This window comes from Nannospalax galili, unplaced genomic scaffold (genome assembly GCF_000622305.1).
Source record: "Nannospalax galili isolate Female #2095 unplaced genomic scaffold, S.galili_v1.0 scaffold875, whole genome shotgun sequence".
In the NCBI taxonomy this organism is placed as follows: Eukaryota; Metazoa; Chordata; class Mammalia; order Rodentia; family Spalacidae; genus Nannospalax; species Nannospalax galili.
In genome coordinates this window covers 1,587,238-1,609,528 of record NW_008337059.1, presented here as the reverse complement: position 1 = coordinate 1,609,528, position 22,291 = coordinate 1,587,238, and the positions used below count along the sequence as shown (strand labels likewise).

Below are 22,291 nucleotides of genomic sequence, written 5' to 3'. Positions count from 1 at the left end.
TACTCATCATCTGCCTTCAGAGCCTCAGTTTATGCTGAAGAGTTGTAGACAATTCATGGATGCTGAGGGAGGGAGAGTCAGTTTTCTCTAGGGACTTTTTGAGAGGTTTTATAATCCCAAATGGGTAGCCCTAAACACACATGAGTACCACTAAATGGACACACACACATATGTGTGTGTATGTATATGTAACAATAATAATATACATATGTATGTATATGTAACAATAATGAAAGAAAAGGATAAGAAACTGTGAGAAAGTGGAGGGCATAGGAGAAGTTGGAAGGGGGCTAGGAAGATATAAAATAATGCAAACATATACTCATATATATATATATATATATATATATAAATGATGCAATTTTATATGTACTTACATTTAAAAGTCTCAAAAATAAAAAAATGTTATATTAACAAAGAAGTGGAAGTGTAACCATCTGTCTGGCAGGAATGAATATATTCTAAGGAGAAAATCTGTGTTTCTCTCTTTGGCTAGCTGACAGTTGACAGAATGGACCCCAAGAAATGAGAATTTCCCCAGGAATCTCCTGCTGGGAGAGGAAATGGCTGAAGCCCTGGGGCATCTAGAGGAAAAACTTGTCTCCAGGAGAAAGATTTGCAGCTTGTCAGATGACTTTTCTGAGAGACTTGGAGCTGAGACCTTGGTGCACGGGGACCGCACCTTGCCGGACTGCTTAGTTATACATATCTTCTGCTTTCCTTTTAAACCTTAACCTTGAGTTAGGGCCCAGAAGATGGGCTGGGGAGCTGCCTGTGGATCTCGTTGTTCCTCTCCCAGTGCGATCACATTGAATGAATCTCCCTTTTCTACTTTCCACTCTTAATTTGGCTCTTTTAGTTGGTTTACTGAAGATGAGTGATTGGGGCACAGGCTGTGACCCCTAAATATGGAAACAGGAGGGTAGGTAATAATGGGGACTCTGCCTCCATATATATGTTGTTTCAGTAAATGAAATGATTGTCACAAGCATGTACACTGAGATCTCTACAGATACCAGGTGGCATTGTTGTAAGGCATTGACATCAAGAGAGCCCAGGCTTCTTGGAATAAGTGGAGGGATCAGAAAGGCACCTGCAAACCTCAGTGACAAAAGTGGAGCTTTGAGGAGCTGCGGTGGGTCTCTAGGGAAAGCAAACACTGGGACTTTCAACTGCTTCTCCATTTGGCTCTCAGGAAGAACTGAAGCTCCCCTACACCTCTTCACACACCCAAGGCTAAATGGCCTGAGGGCGGACATGTGAATTCAACCAGTAACTTTAAAGTCTCTGTTTAGTCATGTCTAAGCTCTGCCTTCTTTACTAAGAATCCAAATGTTCAGCCCATCTTGGCAATTAATCTTCTTGAGGCTGAGTGCTCACAGAGGTGGGCTATCTCCAAGGTTCCCTGCCTTCCCTCTCGTGGCTGGCAGTGCACAGGGTAGAGCCCAATAAAACATCCCTTCTCTCTTTGCCTGCATCTCATTGGTTGTCTGTCTTTTGTATAGCTGCACTTCAAGATGACCATTTCAGTCATCAATTCCTAATAACTATTGCCTACTAATCACAGAGAATGTGAATTCCTGTCCTCTCTCATATGCCCCACTTCAAGCCAGCTATGCACACTGTAGGGTGCTTCCATCTAACATTCCAATATTCAGAACCTCCAGGTCCTCTGGTATCTCACTATTTGCACTATGTATCTTCTAAGAGTGCAAACCAGAAAGACCAGCCCACCAGTCTGTTTAACTCTAAATGTTTAATAAGGAGCCTGAGGACTGAATGGTAGCAATGTGAACTCGATCTTATAACCAGTCTTTTTACTGTTTTCTGATGGTCTTACTCACCCACGTCCCTTAGTGGTTGTTCTGGACCTTCTCTTCTTGAGATCCTAGTCCCACTCATCTCTTCATTGCTTATTTACTTCCAAGAGCCTTCTTGAGATTATGGACTTCATTTTCAGCCACATTCCTAGCACATAATATCGTGCATAGCAGGCTTTCAATAATCACTTGTGAAATGATCAGCTGTGTGAGCAAGCCCTGTGATGCTCTGTGATATACAGTACCCCTAATCAAAGTCAAGGATTATCAGAGCAGCATCCTGGGGAGGGTTTTATTTACCCACTCCTTCACTTTGGGAGTGGGAATGGTAATTTCCACAAGTATTTAAGGGAACCTCCAGTATATATTTTAATTATAATGACATCCAGTGAAGTTTTTACCACAGGGCTTCTAAAGACAAGTCTTTGTCTGAGACTGAACCTAAATTTATGAGGTGACAATTTTATATAGTTTACTTTAAACTTAACATAATTATTATATATTGTGAACTACAGACGCCCAGTTGGATTCTGATAATAATTCCCAGTCATTCTTCACCAAGGACTGGGAAAATCCTCAGCCAATATGGTTAAGGAAATGTCTTGTCACCACCTGGTTTGAATTCATCTGTGTGTTGCAGGTCATTGCATCCCACCCTCCAAGTTTTTCCTGCCCCACATTGGTCAGTCCTGGATGTTCAATGTCTTGTACTGAGATTCTCCTATGAGGAATTGCAGAGGCTTCTTAAGTTTTCCTTGCAATCAGATACAATTCAGATTTTTAAATTAAAATGATGAAAATGGAACAAAGGGGCCCAGAATATCAGCGTTAGGAGAGATATTCAATGTCATTGAGCCCATGATGCAGGCAATTCTCCATTTTAGGCACTAATGCCAAGCAATTCTGGGCCCTTTACCATAAAGAATGCAGGGATCACTTGCTGATGCTGGCCAAGTAAGGGATGAGGTATTTGTGGCCCATGTTTATATTTGTCCTTCCTGCAAGAAGGAAGGGTCAAGGGTGGGCAGAATTCAAGTTGAAAACAGAAGTGGATTTTAGGGAAATGTAAAGCTGGTGGCAGATAGTGTCAATATCAATTCATATTCAAAAGCACTTTCAAACTGACAAGGTTGGGAGCAAACTGAAAAATCAGAATGCCTGGTCATGAGGCATTCTGTGTGAGGCAAAGCGGGGCTAAGTCCAAACAACAGTAAAACGGCCAGCAGTGACTCCGGATGGTTTCTAGTCCTCACTGAGCATCACCAGGAATGGTAGAGACAGGAAAGTGACACTAATCTCCACTGCCCCCACCTCTAGTCAAGTGCAAATTTTGTGGGACAGACGTATTATGAGAATCTTCTGCAAACCCATCTCATCTTCAGCAGAAAAGTTGCCTCCATTTCCTGAGTGTAAATCAAGTTGGTTCTTAGAAAAAAATGTTGGAGAACTTAAAGTTTTGGAAAATAACACCATGATAACATGTAATATATACATATATATCATGGGGGAATTACAAAATAAATTATTGCTTATTAATAAAAATAACCCGAGATAAAAAGAGATCACATAACGTGTAAATTGCCTGGCCCTCTAGATTTTAATGGTAGAAGGAAAACACAAAATTTCTAATTTTAAGCTTTCAAATCTAAAAACTGAAAATACCCAATTATAGGAGCTGTTTAAATGAAAGCTCTGTGCCTTATGGACTATTGTACACTTGTTAAACGTCATGCTTATTAAGGGTGGGAGGGTTTAGAATGGAAGGGGGAATGTTTGTTTAAAGGCAAGGAAACTACAGTAGTATAAATAGGATGATCAAACCTAGGGGATGAAAGTGTTTCACTGGAAAAAGCCACCTTTATTCTTCCTGGAGGAGGTGGATACGATATGCTCTATGTAGTTAAGAATCTCTCTTTTGGCATCTATTATGTATCAAAATATTAATTAAATTTGTGCTCACCAGCTGTAACCAGGGATGATTTTTTTCCTTTTGTTAGTTTGCATTGCATCAGTTGTTTTTGTTTATTGTAGCTATATTAGAAAAGTGATAAATAAAAAGAAAGGAAAATGATATTTGCAACTCTGCCCTAGATAGATAACATTTTGGCATTTTCTTTTCAAACATTTTAATACACAGACATGTCAGCACATTTTTAAAAAAAATAAAATTGGGAACATACTTTGCTCCTGGAGAATATTTAGGAGCATCAGCCTTCCATGGGCCAGTACCATCCTGCCTTGTCCAGGCTGCCTTCTCTCTCCTGTGGCAGACCAGTGTGCTCTGTAGGCCAACGGAGTTCCTCTGTCACATCTGTAAGAAGGTGTTGGAGATAGGAATAGGAGCAAGGTAACCTGTAACCTGCTCAGTTTCTGCAGAGACAGGGCCTTTGCCGCAATATGATAAGCTCTGTGCTTTTGTCCTAGGACAAGAGAGAAGGGCAAGATGGCTCACTGAATCCCTGACCTTGCCAAACGGGGTATGGACAGGCAAATGCCAAGTGATCTTGCTAGACACATTTCAGCTGGGGCAGGCCCCCATCTTCCAGGAACCCCTGGGAGAAGGAGGGGTGCCAGCCTGGTTCTCCATGTCCCATTCATAACACAGGTCCTGAGAGCTGGGAGCTTTCCCAGGGGAAGGAGCCCCAAGGCTGTCTGATGCATGGACAGGGGAGACACAGTGAGGAGTCACAGTGAGGACTGGCTTCTTCCCTCAAGCCTCTTTTTGTTCCTACTTATGGGGCGGGGGGGGGCAGTCCTGCTGGGGGCCTTGGGCCACTCAGAGGCTCTATAATAATTTTCTGGGCTATCGTAACATAGCAACACAAGCTGGGTAGCTTGATCAACGCACATTCATTCTCTCACAGTTCTGAAGGTCAGAAGGTGCCAGCAGGGCTATGCATCCCCTCCAACCTCCAGGGGCTGATCTTTCCTGACTCTTCCAGATTCTGGTAGCATTGTCATTGTGTCCATCTCTGCCTCTGTCTTCACACCTTTCTCCTTCCTTCTTTCTTCCTATCAGGACACCAGCCATACCTGGATTGAAGCCCACCTCATGACCATCTAAACCTGACTATATATATATAGTTTCTACCTCCCAATAAGGTCACATTCACAGGTACCAGAGATTAAAGTTTCAGCATGTCTTTGAGTGTGATACAATTCAACTCATAACAAGACCAATAAGGGGTCTGCAGAATCAGTCTTTCCCAGGATTTCAAACGTACCTTCAAGGATTAACTAAATTAACTACAACAGATTAAACATCCCTAATACATCTCTGTGTTAGAAAATGTTAGATTGGGTTTGATTAGGGCGATGTGAAAATGAAAGATGAGAGACCAACCTGAGGAGCAGTTTTTTATGAAGAATGATGACGTTTCTCCACGGGATTCGAAACTGTGTCCACTAGGGCACAGTTGGTGGGCTGCTTCTAAGGGAAAGGGGGAGGTGGTAAGGGCTAGTGCTGGTGACACGTTTGGAGGTTTTGAAACAATAGGGGCTGTTATTTATTTTCCCAGATAACGCAGTCACCAGATTGGGGGTTTTACACAGTTCCTGGGCTGGAAATTAGCTCAGAGCTGAGGTTTACCTAACGTTTACTCAATCCAGTATGGAGCCCTTTAGCTCAGGGTCCTTTTAAGTCCAGAACATCTTTCTTTGGTTTCATTTTATTTTTAGACAGGGTCTCACTATGTAGCCTACGTTAACCTGGCTTGGAGCTCACCACCTTCCTGCCTCTGCCATCCAAGTACTGGGAATTATAGGTATGTACTACCAGGCTTGGCTAGAATTTTTTTTTAATTGGGGAGAGAGAACTATGACAACTATAGCTTTAGAAAAAAAACCGTTTTGGGGCCTCAGTTTTCTATTAAATGAGCCAAATCAGAAACTTCCAAAGCCTTGGCTGGACATGGTGGGCTGAGAGTCATTCTGCTGACCTTAGCCGATTCCAGAAGGCAAATCTTTCTATGGCTTCTGTGGTGGATCAGATCTCTCTCTCTCTCTGTCTCTCTCTGTCTCTGTCTGTCTCTCTCTCTCTGTCTCTCTCTCTGTCTCTGTCTCTCTCTCCCTCTCTCTGTCTCTCTCTCCTGCTGTCTGTCTCTCTCTGTCTCTCTGTCTCTCTTCTCTCTCTCTGTCTCTCTCTGTCTGTCTCTCTCCCTCTCTCTCTGTCCCTCTGTCTCTGTCTCTGTCTGTCTCTCTCTGTGTCTCTGTCTCTGTCTGTCTCTCTGTCTCTCTGTCTCTCTCTCCCTCTCTCTGACTCTCTCTCTCCTCTCTCTGTCTCTGTCTCTCTGTCTCTGTCTCTGTCTCTCTCTCTCCCTCTCTCCCTCTGTCTCTCTCTGTCTCTTTGTATCTTTCCTGTCTCTCTGTCTCTCTGTCTCTGTCTCTCTGTCTCTCTGTCTCTCTCTCCCTCTCTCCGTCTCTCTGTCTCTCTCTCTCCCTCTCTCTCTCTGTCTCTCTGTCTCTCTCTGTCTCTGTCTCTCTGTCTCTCTCTCCCTCTCTCTCTGTCTCTCTGTCTCTCTGTCTCTCTCTCTCTCCCTCTCTGTCTCTGTCTCTGTCTCTCTCTCTCCCTCTCTCTGTCTCTCTCTCTCTCTCTTCCCTCTGTCTTCCTCTCTCCGTGGACTCTCCCCCTCATACACCAAGAGAACTAACATTTGCTATTCTACATTATACTTTACATAGGAGGAATGCTTTTTGCTTTTTAGTTGGTTCTCCAGCAGTTGTTTTGAGCTGCTGTGGATTTTGGTTGCCATTAGTCATGCTTTTTATTTTTAAATTACTATTGGTTTTGTGCCCTTGTTATCCATTTAGCATGTTGAGAATTATTGGTTTGTCCTAGAATATTTACTTCAAGAGATGTTTTAACCTATAAAACTGTTCAATATTTAGGCATTACATATAATTGAGTAGCAGAATAATTAACCTCTCATATGCCCCATTGCTAAAGGGGATATGTACATTATACCCTGATGGCTTGTTTGTATGAGACGGTGATCATTGGTCCCAATTTGGCCGGACTGAAGGGCTTGCCAGGATGTGGATATTTCAGAGCTAAAACTGTGAAGGTCCTGGGCAAGCTGCCACATTTGGTCACCCTATTACATAGGGATATTTCCTTCAAGCTCACATCTGTGGATATGAGCTATTTTAAATATTTTATTTATTTTTGTTTTATGTGTATGAACTTATTGCCTGCATGTATGAAAGTGCATCCATGTCATGCAATGCCAATGGAAGTCAGAAGAGGGCATTGGATCCCCTGGAACTGGAGTTAGGGATGGCTGTTAGACACTATGTGGGTGCTGGGAACTGAACCCAGGTTCTCTGCAAGAGCAGCCAGTGCTCTTAACTGCTGAGCCATCTCTCTAGCCTCTATATGAGCTATTTTAATAACTTCCATCTTACAACCAAAGCTAGTGTAGTAAAATCAAATAGGGTTGTTTTGTGCTCAGAACTATAGTATAAAATGGAGTGTACAGTGATAGGCTCTTTAAACAAACAGGAAGTGAGTTATGAAAAAAACAAACTTAACACCTTCATTCTGTCTTTATGAATTCTTACCTGCTTCCCATAAGCAAGCCCTAACCCATTGCCAGACTCTGTAGAGAAGTTGGGGTTGGGGGCATTGATGTTCTTTGACCTCACTCAAGTAGGTACAGTCAAAATAATTTAGGAACCATGGGTTAAAACATTTGAAGTACAGGGTTGACAAGACGACTCAGTGGGTATCAGTCCTACCTCTGCAGGTATGAAGACCTGAGTTGGATTTCCTAGCACCCACGTAAAAGGTCGGGCATAGTTGTATGTGCCTGTAACCCCAGGATCATTGGGTGGAGACAGCAGATCCAAAGAGTTTTCTTGCTAGCCAGCCTAGCCAAAGAAGGCAAGCTTTGAGTTCAGTGAGAAACCTTGTCTCAAAGCAACAAGGTAGAGATCGATAGAGGAAGACACCAAATGTCCTGCTCTGACCTCCCACATGTGTGTGTAGGTACATACACCCACATACTCACCTGCATGCACTACACACACACACACACACACACACACACACACACACACGAGACTTGGAATGCCTCTCATCCCACTGCTTGCAATAGACCCACTTGGGCCTACCTATCCCACTGTTCTAAGCAGAGGAGGGAATAAAAATCAGCCTCACAAAGCACCTAGCGAGATCCTTACAGACAACAGGCTAAAGAGTAGACACGTCTGCTTAGCCAGGGTAAGTTTCAAGGATGGTGTCTACCAAGGATGAGCTTACCTGGCTCCCTTGTTTTACAGGAAGGAGGAAGCAGAGGAAAGAGAGCTGCAGTTTATTTATATGTGTGTCTTCAGAATGTCAGCACTGGAGTTAGGAGCTTTTTGCTTTTGTAATAACTTAGTCCTCACAGCAATGCATGGGGTATGGCCAAGCCTGCTCTGTAAGTCCTGAAGCTCAGCTGAAATCCAGGCCCCAGCTGCCATGGTGACCTCGCTCACCTCCCAGGGAACCCAGGATTCAATTCACCTGAGCAGAAGGGTCATTTTCAAACTCAGAAAAGGACAGGAGCCTTAAAAAGCCCAAACAAACAAACATGAGGTTGACAATTTAAAAATAAAACCAACACAAATTCAATCGGGAATTGAAGGTCCTGTCAGACCCATGCTTAGGATTCATTGCCCCCAATTTACCCCAAGTCCTGGGCCACCCCAAGCCCACTGTTCAGGCTGCTATTAGTGCAGAGCATGCCAGACACCATGAAAAGCAGCAGAACCGCTGGCGGAAGGCGGCTTTCTCCACATACCATCTCCTCCCAGCTTACAATGTCTGTTCTAACAAGGATGTTTCTGCCCTTTCAGAGTTGTCCTTAACAGTCGGTAGGTGACCGTCAGGTGACCTGATTCCTGCTCAGTCAAGAGTGAGAGGTTTTTCTGCCTCCTGTCAGGGGACAGACACAGCAGTCCAGACAGTGTTAGTGTTGGGACTGCCTTTTATTTAACTGCTAATCCCACTTACGTGAAATTAATTTACTCGACTATTATAACTCACTGAGCTTCCTGCCCTGATGGGCTTCTATAATTCACACCTGACTGCTCCATTATTGCTCCCATTTCTCTGCACTAAAGGGCAGCAGCTGAAGCTTGGACTCGGGGTGGCTCACATTAGGAAGCTGCTCTAAGTAGAAGAGGGATTTTCTCATTATGGACTGAAGAAGGCTATTGTAAGAACAGTGTTGTTTTTCTCCCTCCTAAAAACCAGCTCCCCTGTGAGTCCCCCCATTCCAAGGAAATCTGTGTTTGATTATTAAACTTCTTCCCAACTGCAAATATGGGCAGCTCTAGTTTCTACAGAGTGCAGATGGGTCTCTGGATTTTTCAGTTGAAGCTGATCCCTGGGTTCTGTCTATCTTGGTACTGAATGAAATGTAGATGACCAGACAGTCTCAAGGGGGATGTTCACTCTAGAGGCCTAGGCTGCTCTTTGGAGAATCACTTACAAGCTATTAAAAACCTCTTTAGCAGAGAAAGAGAGAGAGCGAGAGAGCTAGAGAGAGAGAGAGCGAGAGAGAGCGAGAGAGAGGGAGAGGGAGAGAGAGTGAGAGAGAGCGAGAGAGGGAGAGAGAGTGAGAGTGAGAGAGCGAGAACGAGAGAGCAAGAGAGAGAGAGAAAGAGAGAGAGAAAGAGAGAGAGAGAGAGAAACTTGGAGTGCTTTCAAGATGGGACTTCCAACTAAGGCTTTCCCAGTCCAGCCCCAGGCCAGAGTCTCTCACCTACCTTGGTCAGAAGTCAACAAGGAACCGCTTGTGTGTTGGTTGCTGACAGCAGACTCTCTTACAGAGAGAGCTACACTGGCTTCTACATGACACCTGTACCTTGAGCACTGAGCTTCTGGCTCAGCAGGCAGTGGAGTATGACAGGCTGAAGGTCTGTTCTAGCTTCCTGGTAACAAGCTCCCATTTCTAACGTACTTCTGCCTCTGGACAGCTCATTGAAGTCTCTGGGAGAGAGCTGTGGAGGGGGCAGAGGCTAGAGTCTGCCCTCACCCTCTGCCAATACTGTGAATAAGACCACTTAGACCAGCCAAGGGACTGGACATCCTCCAACATGTGTAAAACCCCCTGTGTAATGAAGTCCCCCTTCAGCCTGGCTCAGGTTCTGAGGGGATTGAAGCTCGTGCCCAGCCATGTGCCCGTGGTCACTCTTTACAAACCCTCTTCTAGCCCACAGTGTGCTCTTAGCTGTGTGTCCCCTCAGTTCCTACCGCCCTGCTTTTGTCTCATCAGAGCTTCAAAGCCCTCCTTGTCTTTCATACTCACCAAGTCTAGTCCACTCCTAAGCTCCCTTGAGCTCTTGCTTTATAAGAAATGTTTCCTGGCCCTTCCAGCTCATGGCAGCTCACCACAAAACCTGTCTCTCCAACCCACCAGTGTGCTCCTGCAGTTCACGTCACAGTGGGGCTGTCTAGAATCCTTGTACGTAGGCTTTGTCGTCACTGCTGGACTGTGACTGTGCAGGGCCATTGCTTTATAGTGGTGGAGAGCCCTGCACAGAAACTGGTCAACCACTGTGAGACTTGGTGACCATGAAACCAATACCCTTAGTTGGGGCAGAGTGTAGCTTCTTGCTTAGAACATGACCTTTAATGTAAGAAAGACCTCAAGTTCATCTTGACCGTATCAATTACCAGCCAACTAGTTAAAATCATTGTGCTGCCAACTGTCAGCTGTAGAACACTGATGCATTATTAAGGAACATTGGTTTATTCTGGATTTAAGTGAAGTAATTCAGGTGATGTGTTTGGTCAGTGCAGGGCTTGGTACATGATCAGAGCTAATGAAACAGCAGCTGCCATGATTACGATCAGATCACATAGAGGTTGGTGCCTCGGCTGCAGTGTGTTGACTGGAGATACTAGTTTTAGAGTCAGCGTCCAGATAGAATGTCAAAGTGAATTTTGGAGATTCAACAGGGGAGAGCAATCAGAGGTGAGCCTCATCCTATTTCTCCCAACCACTCAGCAACTTGCAGACAGCCTCACCTTTGGCTGGTTCTCCAGGTGGTGCAGAGCCCTGCCCCAGGGTAGGTGCAGAGTGACTATGCTGGACAGGAAAACCAGAGCTTGTATCCTGACCTTGAACATAACATGCAGCCCTGAGGAAGGCAGTTCCAATTACAGTCACAGGGTTGGAGGGGCCCTTCCAAGGCAGGTTGATTTATTGGACCAGAAATACAGTACAGCAGCTCACATGGACTTTTGCCTTTGCCAAGCTGCCCTGTTTCCTTCTCCTGTCCTGTTGTTCTGATCTATGTGTGTGAGTCTGTGTGGTTTATTGGTGTGTGTGTGTGTGTGTGTGTGTGTGTGTGTGTGTGTGTGTGTGTGTTGTTCTAGTACAGAAGTTCCCAGATTGGGGTCCCTCCCATAGAGGGGTGCCCTGTGCCCTCAATGGAGGGGACTTTCTCCTTTTCTTTATGATGTCTTTCATTTTGTTCTCTTCCTCTAGGTGGGCCCAGCGGGTTCCTATATGCTTCTTACTCTGTCTGGTCCATTACTGAGTGCAATGACACATAATTTTATAAAGAATTAAGAAACTGATCTTTGTGTGTGCCTCTTTCAGGCAAAATGTCACCATCTCCATTAGTCACAGAAGAAACTGAGAGTTGGCAGAGCAAAGAACTGCCAGAGGTCCTGTGGTAGTAGACTATGATTCACACCTGGATGCTCTGTCTTTTTGTCCTTAGTGGTGGTTAACTCCAGACTTTACCTTCCTGAAGGACAGGTGGCCAGCCACTAACAGGGTCCAGACCCCAGGGTCACTGTGAAATCTAGAGGCACAATTTCAATTCCTGCAATCAGACCTATTTTCTTCCCATCGCGGTCATGGTTGTGGGCCTTCTCCCTTGCATTAGTTATTTGCTGCTCTGTAACAAATTAATACTTAGTGGTGTCAGACAATACAGTTGTTTTCACACAGTTTCCATTGTTTAAGAATCCAGACATGGATTAGCTGAGCTCTCTGTGTAGTAGTAGACAGGGAACTGGCCAGGCCCCATTTCCATCTGGAAGCTGTGATGGGACATTCATGTCCCTTCTCATGTGGTTGAAGGGATGTTTCTCTGAGGCACAAGACTGACAGATTCTGTCACCTGGAGGCTGGCTAGAGCTACTTTCCACTTGGGTTTCTGCCCAGAGAGCCAGGGTGAAGGAGAACTCTAAGGTCCTGAATGCTTCTCACATGGTCACCACTCCCTGCAAGCTTTCCTGGAAGGCTGTGTCTCTCCTGCCCCGCCCCCCATCTCATGGACTTCTCTGATATGATGTAATTCCAATCACAGGGCACTCACTGGACTGCAGTCCTACATGACTGAACTGCCTCCTAAGGGGGCAAACCACCCTGTACCTACCTGTCTAATATGACAGCACCTCAGTCCCCAGCCCCCTCCTTCTCCCTGAAGGGTGAAAAATATAAAAATCCTGAGTCTGGAAGAGAAGGTGAGCTCTCCTCTGGACCCTGGGCTACCAGGAGGTGCCCGCCTCCTCTGACCCCCAGGCTGTGGGAATGTGCCCTGTCGGGTTTCTTCTCTAATAAATCGGCTTGCTCTGTAGAAAAGTCAGTTTTCTGTCTTCCTTCCTGCTATTTGCTTACACAGGGAGCCAGAGAATCCCGGAAGATGTGTGCTGTCACCTTATATGACCAAATTGCCTACATTCAGTCACCTTTATCATTTTGTTCCTTAGAAGCAAGTCACAGGTCTCAGTCACACTCAAAGGGAAGGGATTGCACAAGACAGGCTCCAAGTAGGGATCGTGGGTAGGGAACACTGAGGCCTTCTACCACATCTCTTTTCCCTTTCTCTGCTTTTCTTTCCTTTCTTACTCTTCTCTTTCATCTTCCTTTCCAAGTCTAGATTCAGACAAAGGGTTTGATGGGAAATGAGAGCTGCAAAGCAAGGATGCTAATGAGCATCAGCTGAGCTTCAGGTACCACGTTGGTTTTTTAAACATTTTCATGGAAAAGAAAATTTAGTATTTTGTTATTTTTAACAAAAATAACATGTATGTAAGTGCAATATGTGAGCAATGCCTTCAGAAGGCCAGGAGAGGGGGGGTCCAATCCCCTGGAACTGGAGTTATGGACAACTGCCATGTGGGTGCCGGGAATGGAACCTGGGTGTTAACTGCTGACCCATCTCTTCAGTCCCTGGAAATATATTTTATACACACACACACACACACACACACACACACACACACACACAAAGGAAGCTGCAACTTTCTAAGTGTGAACCAGCTTTTAGGAAGCAGAACTACCTGTGTAACCATAACACAGATCAAACTGCAGATATCTCCAGCACCCCAAGTCTCTCTGTTGGCTTCTCCCAAGGTCCTAGTATCCTCAAAGCTAAAATTCAAACAAGATAGATTTCTTTACATATATATTATTATTTTTATTTATGTGTATGAGTGTATTGCCTGTGAGTGCACCTGTGTAGTACAATGCCGTGGAGGTCAGAAGAGGGCATTGGATTCCCCTGGAACTGGAGTTAAGGACAGTTCATAGCCGCCATGTGGGTGCTGGGAATCAAAACTGGGTCATCTGCAAGAGCAGTCAGCTCTTAACCACTGCGCCATCTCTCCAGCCCCACAAGATAGATTTCTTTAGCCTGTTTTTGCTCAGTTCACAAGTGGAATCCTATAGCATGAATTATCTTGTGCCTGGCTTTGATTCACTCTAGTATGTTGCCTGTGGATCTAGACTGTCCATTCTCATTGCTGAGTGGCATTTTAACACATGAATGTATGCACTTATCTATTCTATAGTTGATGAACATCCAGTTTGGAGGTACTATAGTGCTGCTATATGTTCACTAGTACAGGTTGAGTATCCCTAATCTGAAAATTCTAAAAATCCCAAATGTTTGGAAACCCAACACTTTTGGAGTGCTGATGCTCAAAAAGTTTCAAGTTTTCAATTTTCATCTTAGGGATGCTCAACTAGTACAGACTATACAAATATTCCCAAATCTAGAAAAGTGAATTCTGAAACACTTTGGTCCTGTACCTTTTCTGCAAGAGACACTCATCTGTGTGTTTAGGATAGGCTCCCATATGCATTGATGTTGGGTCACTACCTGGAAGTGAAACCACGGGGTCATTTGGTACATATATTTTGGTAAGTTACATGTGGTATATAACCTACATCCCCTCTGTGAGGCAGGCACCATCGTCCCCTTTGCACATGACAGCATTTGAGTCACCTACATTTCTCTGTGGGTCCTGAATGACCAAACAGTAGGAAAGGCCAACTGGTACAGACCTTTATCAGTCTCTTTTATTATTATTATTATTATTATTGTTGTTGTTGTTGTTGTTGTTATTGTTGTTGTTGTTGTCTTTTTTGAGACAGAGTTTTCCTGTAGCCCCAGCTACCCTGGAACTCACTATACAGAGTAGGCTAGCCTTGAACTCACAGAGATCCACCTGCCTCTGCCTCCCAAGTGCTGGGATTAAAGGTGTGTGCCACCATATTATTTTTTTCTTAAGCATTGCTTTGGAAGATTTCTGCATATTAAGCAAATGTCCTTTGTTCCATATCATTTAACTTATCTTCTACATTCTGGTATTAGTCAGAGACATATCTGGCCAGTTGTAGAGCTGATGATCTGACAACCTGCATTACACAGCTAGCACAATTCAGACAGAATCAGGGGAAGTCCACACTGGTAATTTTCTATCACGGTGTTTTCAAATTTTCCAGGTAAAATATGATTATCTGACTTTAATCACAGCTAGTTAACTCCAGGCAACGTTATATATTTTTCCAGGTTTGTTATCTGTGTACATTTCTCCTGTTTTGTTTTCTCATTTAATTCCCATCCTTTCTTAGCCTCACCCAAATGCCATTCTGTGCTCAGCTGGTCTCTGTCCTGTGTCCTAGCCTCCTCCACTAGAGAGCTATCAGCATCCCACAGACCCAGGTTGTCAGCTGCTGTGCAAACTCACAAGGCCCACCACTTCTCAGCCACATCTGGTATTCCTCCCACCAGAATGGGCCAAATCCCTTCAGGAGCAATAAACCTCACATGTCGCTGAGCCTCTGGTCACTGTCACTGCTGCTGTGTGACATAATGACTTGGCCAGGTGAACTTCCTGTGCTCTTCAGGTTGTTAAACTGCTCTTGGGAGGAAGTGTTCCCTCTTGCTTTGGGAACTCAGGCAGCTGTAAATCAGGTAAAGAAAGGACCCTGACTTGTTTATCCTGATAGGAATTTTATGTGCTGAAGTCAGCAAGGGACCTGTTTGCCTGATTCATGGCCAATTTGTGAAGTCATCACTTTGGGTAAGACTAACCCACCCTGCTCAGTGGGTTGGCATGAGCTGGGGCCTTGTAGGTACTGAGGCACCCCAGAGTGCTGAGGCCTGATCTCTTTTCTCCATCTGGACCAAATGGTATCTTTCAAAGATGTGAGACATCCGGTGGGGAATCTCCAAATGGTGGGAAGTTCTTCCTGACAGAGCTAAACAGCTCCCTTCTTCTCCCCTGGCCTCCTCCGAGTTCCTCCCCTGTTAGCCGGAATGTCTGAATGGACAGCAGCTGTGCCTGTGAGCCAGTCGTGGTAGAAACACTTTAGAGGGAGGAGGACTACCCAAGAGCAGCTCTTTGCCAGGAAGCTGGTGTTAATTAGCAATCAAGGCCAAGGCTTGAACAGTGTTCATAGTAAATTATGGTTCATGCTCACACGAAAGTATTAGGCAGCTATTAAAAATAATTTTTCAAAAGAACTTTTATGAGACCGAAAAGAGTTTATGATATGAAGTAAATTAAAAGACAGATATAAACCACATGCAGGCTATTAGAATATATCCCAATTATGTGAAAGACTAATTGGAAATATTGTAAAATGATAACCATGATTATCTCTGCAGGTGAGGTTAGGTGTGAGGTCCCTTGAAAGCTTCCACCTCACCTACAGAGGGGATGACTTGGCATAGAGGCTATGGCCCCACATTGAGAGGCTGCCTCTAGAGCTGCATTACCAGGGGAACAGTTGTTATGATTCTTTCTGACTGACAGTGACAGCCCAACTCACTGAAGAATGACACCTGTTTATATTGGAAGGTTTAGTGACATGGCAGATTTATCCCATGGCAAAAAGGAGGTAGAATACTCTGAAATCAGGAAGGTGGCTCCCACACAGCTTTAGCTGAACCCACTTTGCAGTCACCCTCAACTGATGTTTCCTGACTGTTTCTAGCTGATATGCCAAGTTTCTCCCATTTATTATGACATAGTTCTAACAGTACATAGAAAAAAACATAAGCAAACTCTCTGTATAAAACATTGTCTTTAATACAACAACCCAGCTCATTCATGGAGGTCTGGGGAACAGGTGAGCTTGTGATAAATGTAACTTGTGCACTGCCTGAGAAAGAATGGCATGCACCTTGCTAACTGGCTGCCTCCGATGGTACCCTTTGAACCGGGGATCTTGGGCAGGTGGGCTCAAGTTAGAGCTGCTCCAATGTCACATGCTCTTGAGGTCCCTAATGACCACGTGGGCTGCATTGCGTCCAGCAGCTCCCATGACACCTCCTCCTGAAACCAAAGCTCTGCTCAGAAGCCCTCCAGGGAGGGACACGGGAGGCTTCCACTGAGCAACCACAACTGGGAACAACTGACAAACAGACCTTGGCTCCCTGTAGCTTCTGCCCACAGCTTGGGGAGGGCAAGCTGTGGTGTCTCTGGCCTCTTGTCCCTGTCTCCCAGCCCACCTGCTACATGGGGAGGCACTTAGCAGTTTAGCATGTATAGCTGATATGCAAGAATCAGGGCTGGAGGCACAACTCTTTCTGGGAACCTTTGACCCACAGTTCAGAGACAGTGTCACCAGGAAATGATGGCCTAAGTGAAGTCAGTTATGCTTGGAGTTGATACAGGGAAGAATTTTAAAGCTGAGAAACATTACTGGTTCTTTCTGGTCCCAAATATGTGTGGGGAATTAGGCATGTGGGTCTACCATAACCCCAGATTGGATTGGAAGAGTTGCCTCCACTGTCCATCAGAATGTGTCCCCACACCTAGGTGAGAGGAGATGTGGACCAAGCTGAAGGGTGTGGCGGCCTGGCAGAGATACTCGTGTGCGTAAATTACCCTGCATGGATGATTCTGAACACAGAGATTGCTCCCCACATCCTCCTCTGTCTACAGGCCTCTGACCTCCCCGAACCCTCAAGTCCTTGCAGCACACACAGGAAGTGGGATTTTGAGTCACTCACCAGGATGGGCCCCACTTCCACAGAGGTACAGGCCCTGCACAGGACAGCGGTAGCTGGAGTGCTGGGGCACTGGGCGGGCAAAGTAGAGCTGATCCAGGGACATGGCAGCATGGAAAATGTTCTGTGGAGGCAGGACCACAGTCATCAGCATAGGAGTGCAATGGACTTTACCCCCTTGGTTGGGCTCTTCCCCTTCCTGTTATCTAAGCCAGCTCTTGTTGCTTCCTGGTTATTTTCCTGGATTCTTAACTGCAAAGAAGGAAGAGGATGAGAGAGAAGAGGGACATAACCTGGGCTGTGGGAGAAGCTTCCAGTGGTATGTGTGTTTCAGGTGAAAAGAGGAGTAGGGGCCTCTTCAGAGAGCAGGGAAATTGAGTAGAAAAGAAAAGGGGGTGATTGTAAGGGTTTGCTATGGACCATGAATTCCTCCAGTTTGTTGGAGTAACTGGAGAGTGACTAGCTCTGTCAGCACAGGCTCCTACTGGGACATGGGTCTTTGACTAAGCTGCCATCCGAGCCTTGTCTTGGGGTCCACATTCTATCACTGTTAGTGTCAGACAAGGCACAAAGGGACTTGAGCATGGTCCTGTTCTTTGGCTGGGACCCGACTGGCCCTGGACCCAGAAAGGAGGCAATGCACATCTTGGACAAACAGATCAGCATCTGCTAGATGTCACCACAGGGATGTCCCTCTGGCTGCCTCCTCGCCTGGTCCCCATGTGAACCACATCTTTCCCAAGCCTGTTCCCCTCCCACCTCCCTGCCTTGGTGAACACATTGTCCTGCTGTCCTTGGCCTCTGGTGCATCCTTGGCCATGTTCACCCTCCAGGGTACTTGTCATCAACACTTCTCACCCACTTCATGCTGATTACTCCCACAAAGTCCCTGCAGTTCCCCTCCCTCCCACTGGTTTTCCCTGCTGTTTGTACCAGTGCCGTCAAACAAACCAAACAAACCAACCAAACAAACAAACCACTCCCCACAAAGCCTCCCCCAAAACCCAACATGACCAGAGCCACGTATGTCATTTTAGATTTACTAGGAGCCACATTAAAAAAATAAAAGGCAAATTGGTGACAATTATGTCAATAGTATATTTTATTTGGCCTAATAGATCTAAAATATGATAATATCAACATGTAATCAATGTCAAAATTACTAGTTCAATGGCTCCACTGTGTCCACGCTGCATTTCCAGCTGATATGCATTGCATACTTGCAGTTTGGCCCGCTCTGGCCTCACTGCCTTGCCAGGGCTCCAAAGCTACAGTGGCCAGTGGTTGCCAGGTGGGAGCTGCACATGGGGCTCCAGCCTCCTCACACAGATCCTGACTCCTCACAGGGATCCTAGCCTTCTCTCAAGCTTCTGGCCTCCCTGCTGGGCTTCCAGTTCCTGGTCTCTGGGCATCTAGTTTGATAAAGGGAAGCACAGGACAAGAACCCGCTTCCTGAGGGAGGGACTCTCTCTAATAGGGGCTAAGGAGGAAGTTAGGCAGTAGTGCCACAGGCCTGGTGATCTTCTCAGGGGTCCCCTGTGTCTCTATGTCCTAGTTCCTCTATCCCCACTCAGCTGTGGTTTCTGCCACTGTGGTCCCTTCCTGATGAACCTGATAAATTCATCTGTGTAAAGCTGAGTAAAATGGAAAGGGTGCAGCAGTCTATCTATGATCTGTCTTTTACAGGACAGTCCTATGCAACAAATCCTTTACTACTAAAGAAAAAGCCCATTCTGTATCTTTCCCATCCTTCTCTACTCTAGAGGTTGGAAGGAAGGAAGGAAGGAAGGAAGGAAGGAAGGAAGGAAAGGAGGGAGGGCAAGAGGAGGATCCAGGCCTACACTCACCCCTCCAGGAAGCCTGAAGATTCTTTCCAGATCTGGTGGGGTGAGGATGTCTCTGCCCAGCACAGAACTCTTGAAGCCAGGGGCATAGGCCTCGATGCAGTCAAACACTGAGGAGCCCAGGTAGCAAAAGTATTGGGAAGAAGAGATGTTAAGGTTGTAGAACTTGTAGGTTTACTAAGATTTATTAAAATTTGTATGTCAAGGGTATTATTTTATCCTATGCAAATTATATCCCAATAAGTAAAAAATAAAATTAAAACTAGTCCATAAGCAAATACTTTAAAAATATTTTATTTTTTATGTGTATGAGTGTATCATCTGCATGTATGAAGGTATCCATGTCACACAATGCCTGCACAGGTCAGAAGAAGGCATTGGATTCCTCTGGAACTGGAGTTGCAGATGGTTGTTAGCTGTCATGTGGGTGCTGGGAATTGAACCTGGGTCCTCTGCAAGAGCAGTCAGAGCTCTTCACTGCTGAGTGATCTCTCCAGCCCCACAAATAAATACTTTAACACAAAGGTCTGTGACCAATCAGGCCCCACTCTTCCCATTTCTTATCCTAACCATAAGCACAAAGCTGTTTGTCTCCTCTTGAATATGTGAACTATTTTTCACCCCATTGCTTTGTCCAAGCTGTTTCTTTTGCTTGGGATGCCCTTTGCACTCTGGCAACTCCTATTCATCCTTGAAGACCCAGTTTAAATGTTTCTTCCCTTGAAATCTTTCCTTGTCTCTGGTTCGTGGTTTCTTCCTTTGGGTCTATAAAGTACAATGTACCATAGCCTCTTAATTAGTCTTCCACTAGACTGTGAGGAACTCGAGGGCGAGAACTGTGTTGCCATCATCTTCTACAAACTTTTATTATTGATGGTGTGTGTGTGTGTGTGTGCAGCTATGAGTGTGCCATAGTGCGCTTGTGGAGTTCAGAGGACAACTTTTAGGATCTGGTTTCCTCCCTCCACCGTGGGTTCCAGAGATGGAACTCAGGACATCAAGCTTACATGGCAAGCGTCTTTACTGCTGTGCCATGTTGCTGGCCTGGAACTGTGTCTTTTGGGTTTTCTTAGCTCAGTGCCTGAACACAGCAGAACTATACCATGTTGATGTCTCTCCCCTTGGGATGGGATAGCTGATGCAGTGTTTACTCTGAATGAGGCCAGGTGTGGGGGTATCCTGCAGGTCCCCTAGCCAGCTATCACCCAGGAGAGCAGCTGCTATCTCCATCTTTACCTTTGTCTGCGTAGGCATTTCTCTCCTGCTCATCCCAGACCCTGCCTCCTGCCAGGGTGTAGGGTGTGTATTGAGTGAAGAGGGAGACAACATGGCAGCCAGGAGGAGCCAAGGTGGGATCCAGTGATGAAGGGATGCAGAGTTCAATCATTGGCCTGTGATGCCAGGGGAGGAGAGGAGGTCAGGACTAAAGAGAAGAGCAGGGGTGGAGGGCATGCTGAGGTGACATGAGACAAAATGAGGGCTAACCTGGGCTAATTGTCTCTGTGAGACCATAGCGGTCATTTACCTGCCTGAACTTAGCAACCACAGGAGAGTCCAGACAACCACTATGGAACTCCTCCAGCCTATGCTGGCCCCAGGCCTCAGGGCTTTGGTCCTTCCTTACCTGCCTCGAGCGCATGGCCCTTCTGGTCTCTCTTCCCCACAGACTTGGGCTCTAATCAGGTCTCCCTACTCAAATGCCTACAGGGTCCAGATAGTGAGAACTACGGAGGGGCAGGCCCCAAGACAACAGGTGCTCACAGGGCCAGGATTCAACTAAGCTTGACCCTCCCCTTCCTGGCCCAGGGACCTTCTCTGGAGCAGGCCAGAGCAGAGCTGTGAGAGTTATCCAGCCTCGCAGTATGATGCCCTGTGTGTGGCCTACCACATTACCTATAGCCAATGCCTTTTCTACCTGAAGCACAATTCCCTCAGATCTATAGACCTAGTTGGCCCCCTATAACTGTGGACTCTGAATTTGCCAACTACAGATAGAAAATATTATGAATAAACAAAAACTGTATCTGCACTGAATATGCAGATTCTCCCTGACCTGGTTATCATTCCATAAGCAATATCTCAGGGTGGCCATTTGCCCAACATCTCCATTGAACTGAGTATTACTGTAAGCCATTTAGTGATGATTGAGGGTCCACAGGAGGATGTGGGGAGGTTAAATGCAGGCTCTGCTGTGTTATGGAAGGAACCTGAGTGTCACAGATTTTGGTATCCATGGGATTAGGGGGTGGTGGAATATTCCTAGAGACCCTGACTGTATGAGCATCTTTTAAGGCCATATTGAAATGCCCTTTCTCAGACGTGCCTCCCTCAGCCACAACTTATCCTGTGACACTGGATATCTGCTAGCTTCTCCTGTGTCACTTGTTCAAGCCCTAATGCTTAGTATCCTCTCTCAAAATTTTCTCCCCCAAAACCTCTTTTCCTTCTCATAAATTTCCACTTGTTTCTCCCTATCTCCCTTCTCCCTGCCCCCACTTCCTGTCTAACAGCAAATCTCATCCATTTTACCTTCAAAACACGCCCAGTACTTGGTCCCTGCCTGGCACCTCTGCCACCCTCATCCTGGTCCCAGCCACCATTCTGTTTCCCCTGCATTCTGCACCAGTAACCAATTATAACAGGTGTCCTTCCCTTTCCCCACAGTGGCCAGGGAGGTCCTTGTAAAAGAAAAGTCAGGCTTAGCACAAACCCTCCTGGAGTGAAATCCAGGGGTGGCAGACAAGCCAATAGGCTCCAGCTACTGTGGTCCTCCCCACGCCACTCCAGCCACTCTAGCCATGTCCCTCTGCCTCAAACATAGCAGCACATCCATGCCCCAGGGCCTTTGTACCTGCTCTTCTCTCTGGGTGTTCCTCAAGTATCCACAGTGACCTGCCTTCTTGCTTCCTTCAGTTCTCTGATCAAAAGTCACATTATCAGAGGCCGTCCCTTTTAAAAAGCAGCCCTCCCCTCCCTGCCTTCCTTTTCTCCTTAGGGCATATTCAGTGAATGCTGCTGACTGTTTTCCTACCAATAGAAGGTTAACCATGGAGGCAGAGGTCTTGCTGATTTTGCTTTCTGCTCTGTGTCTGGGTTCCTGAATCAAGCATGACAGAGTATGGTCCTAACTGAGTGGACCAATCTTGCCTTGCATCTGCCCTGTTTCACCTTACACTGTGAATGCTTGTGTGCCTGGCTTCTCATAAGATTTGTGTCTATTTCACACCCCAGGTCCCTGAACTTGTGTCTCGTGCAGAGCCTAACACGAGTAGGTTTGCAGCACATGCTTGCTGAACAACGTAGAAGATAAGGAGTGTGGGCCCCAAAGAGCTCTGCCTGCTGTCTGCTGTGAAAGATGAAGACACAACCACGTGAGGG

At 45.9% G+C, this 22,291-nt stretch overlaps 1 protein-coding gene across 7 annotated transcripts in view; it reads right to left on the bottom strand.

Moving 5' to 3' along the window:
• Positions 1 to 4,010: 4,010 nt before the first annotated feature.
• Pyroxd2 (pyridine nucleotide-disulphide oxidoreductase domain 2) overlaps positions 4,011 to 22,291 on the bottom strand; it is a 40,052-nt gene continuing 21,771 nt past the window's right edge. For 3 of the 7 annotated variants that reach the window (XM_029563033.1, XM_029563034.1, XM_029563035.1), the window contains 5 exons: positions 20,150 to 20,304; positions 18,917 to 19,023; positions 17,073 to 17,193; positions 5,164 to 5,250; positions 4,013 to 4,131 (listed from right to left, as the gene is read on the bottom strand). In XM_029563033.1, coding sequence (XP_029418893.1) covers positions 4,028 to 4,131; positions 5,164 to 5,250; positions 17,073 to 17,193; positions 18,917 to 19,023; positions 20,150 to 20,304 — 574 coding nt within the window. In that variant the 3' untranslated portion in view covers positions 4,013 to 4,027. Of the gene's footprint in view, positions 4,132 to 5,163; positions 5,251 to 14,283; positions 15,016 to 16,122; positions 16,393 to 17,072; positions 17,194 to 18,916; positions 19,024 to 20,149; positions 20,305 to 22,291 lie in introns of those variants that run through there. The other 4 variants (XM_029563032.1, XM_017797854.2, XM_017797853.2 and 1 more) reach the window with 4 other exon arrangements.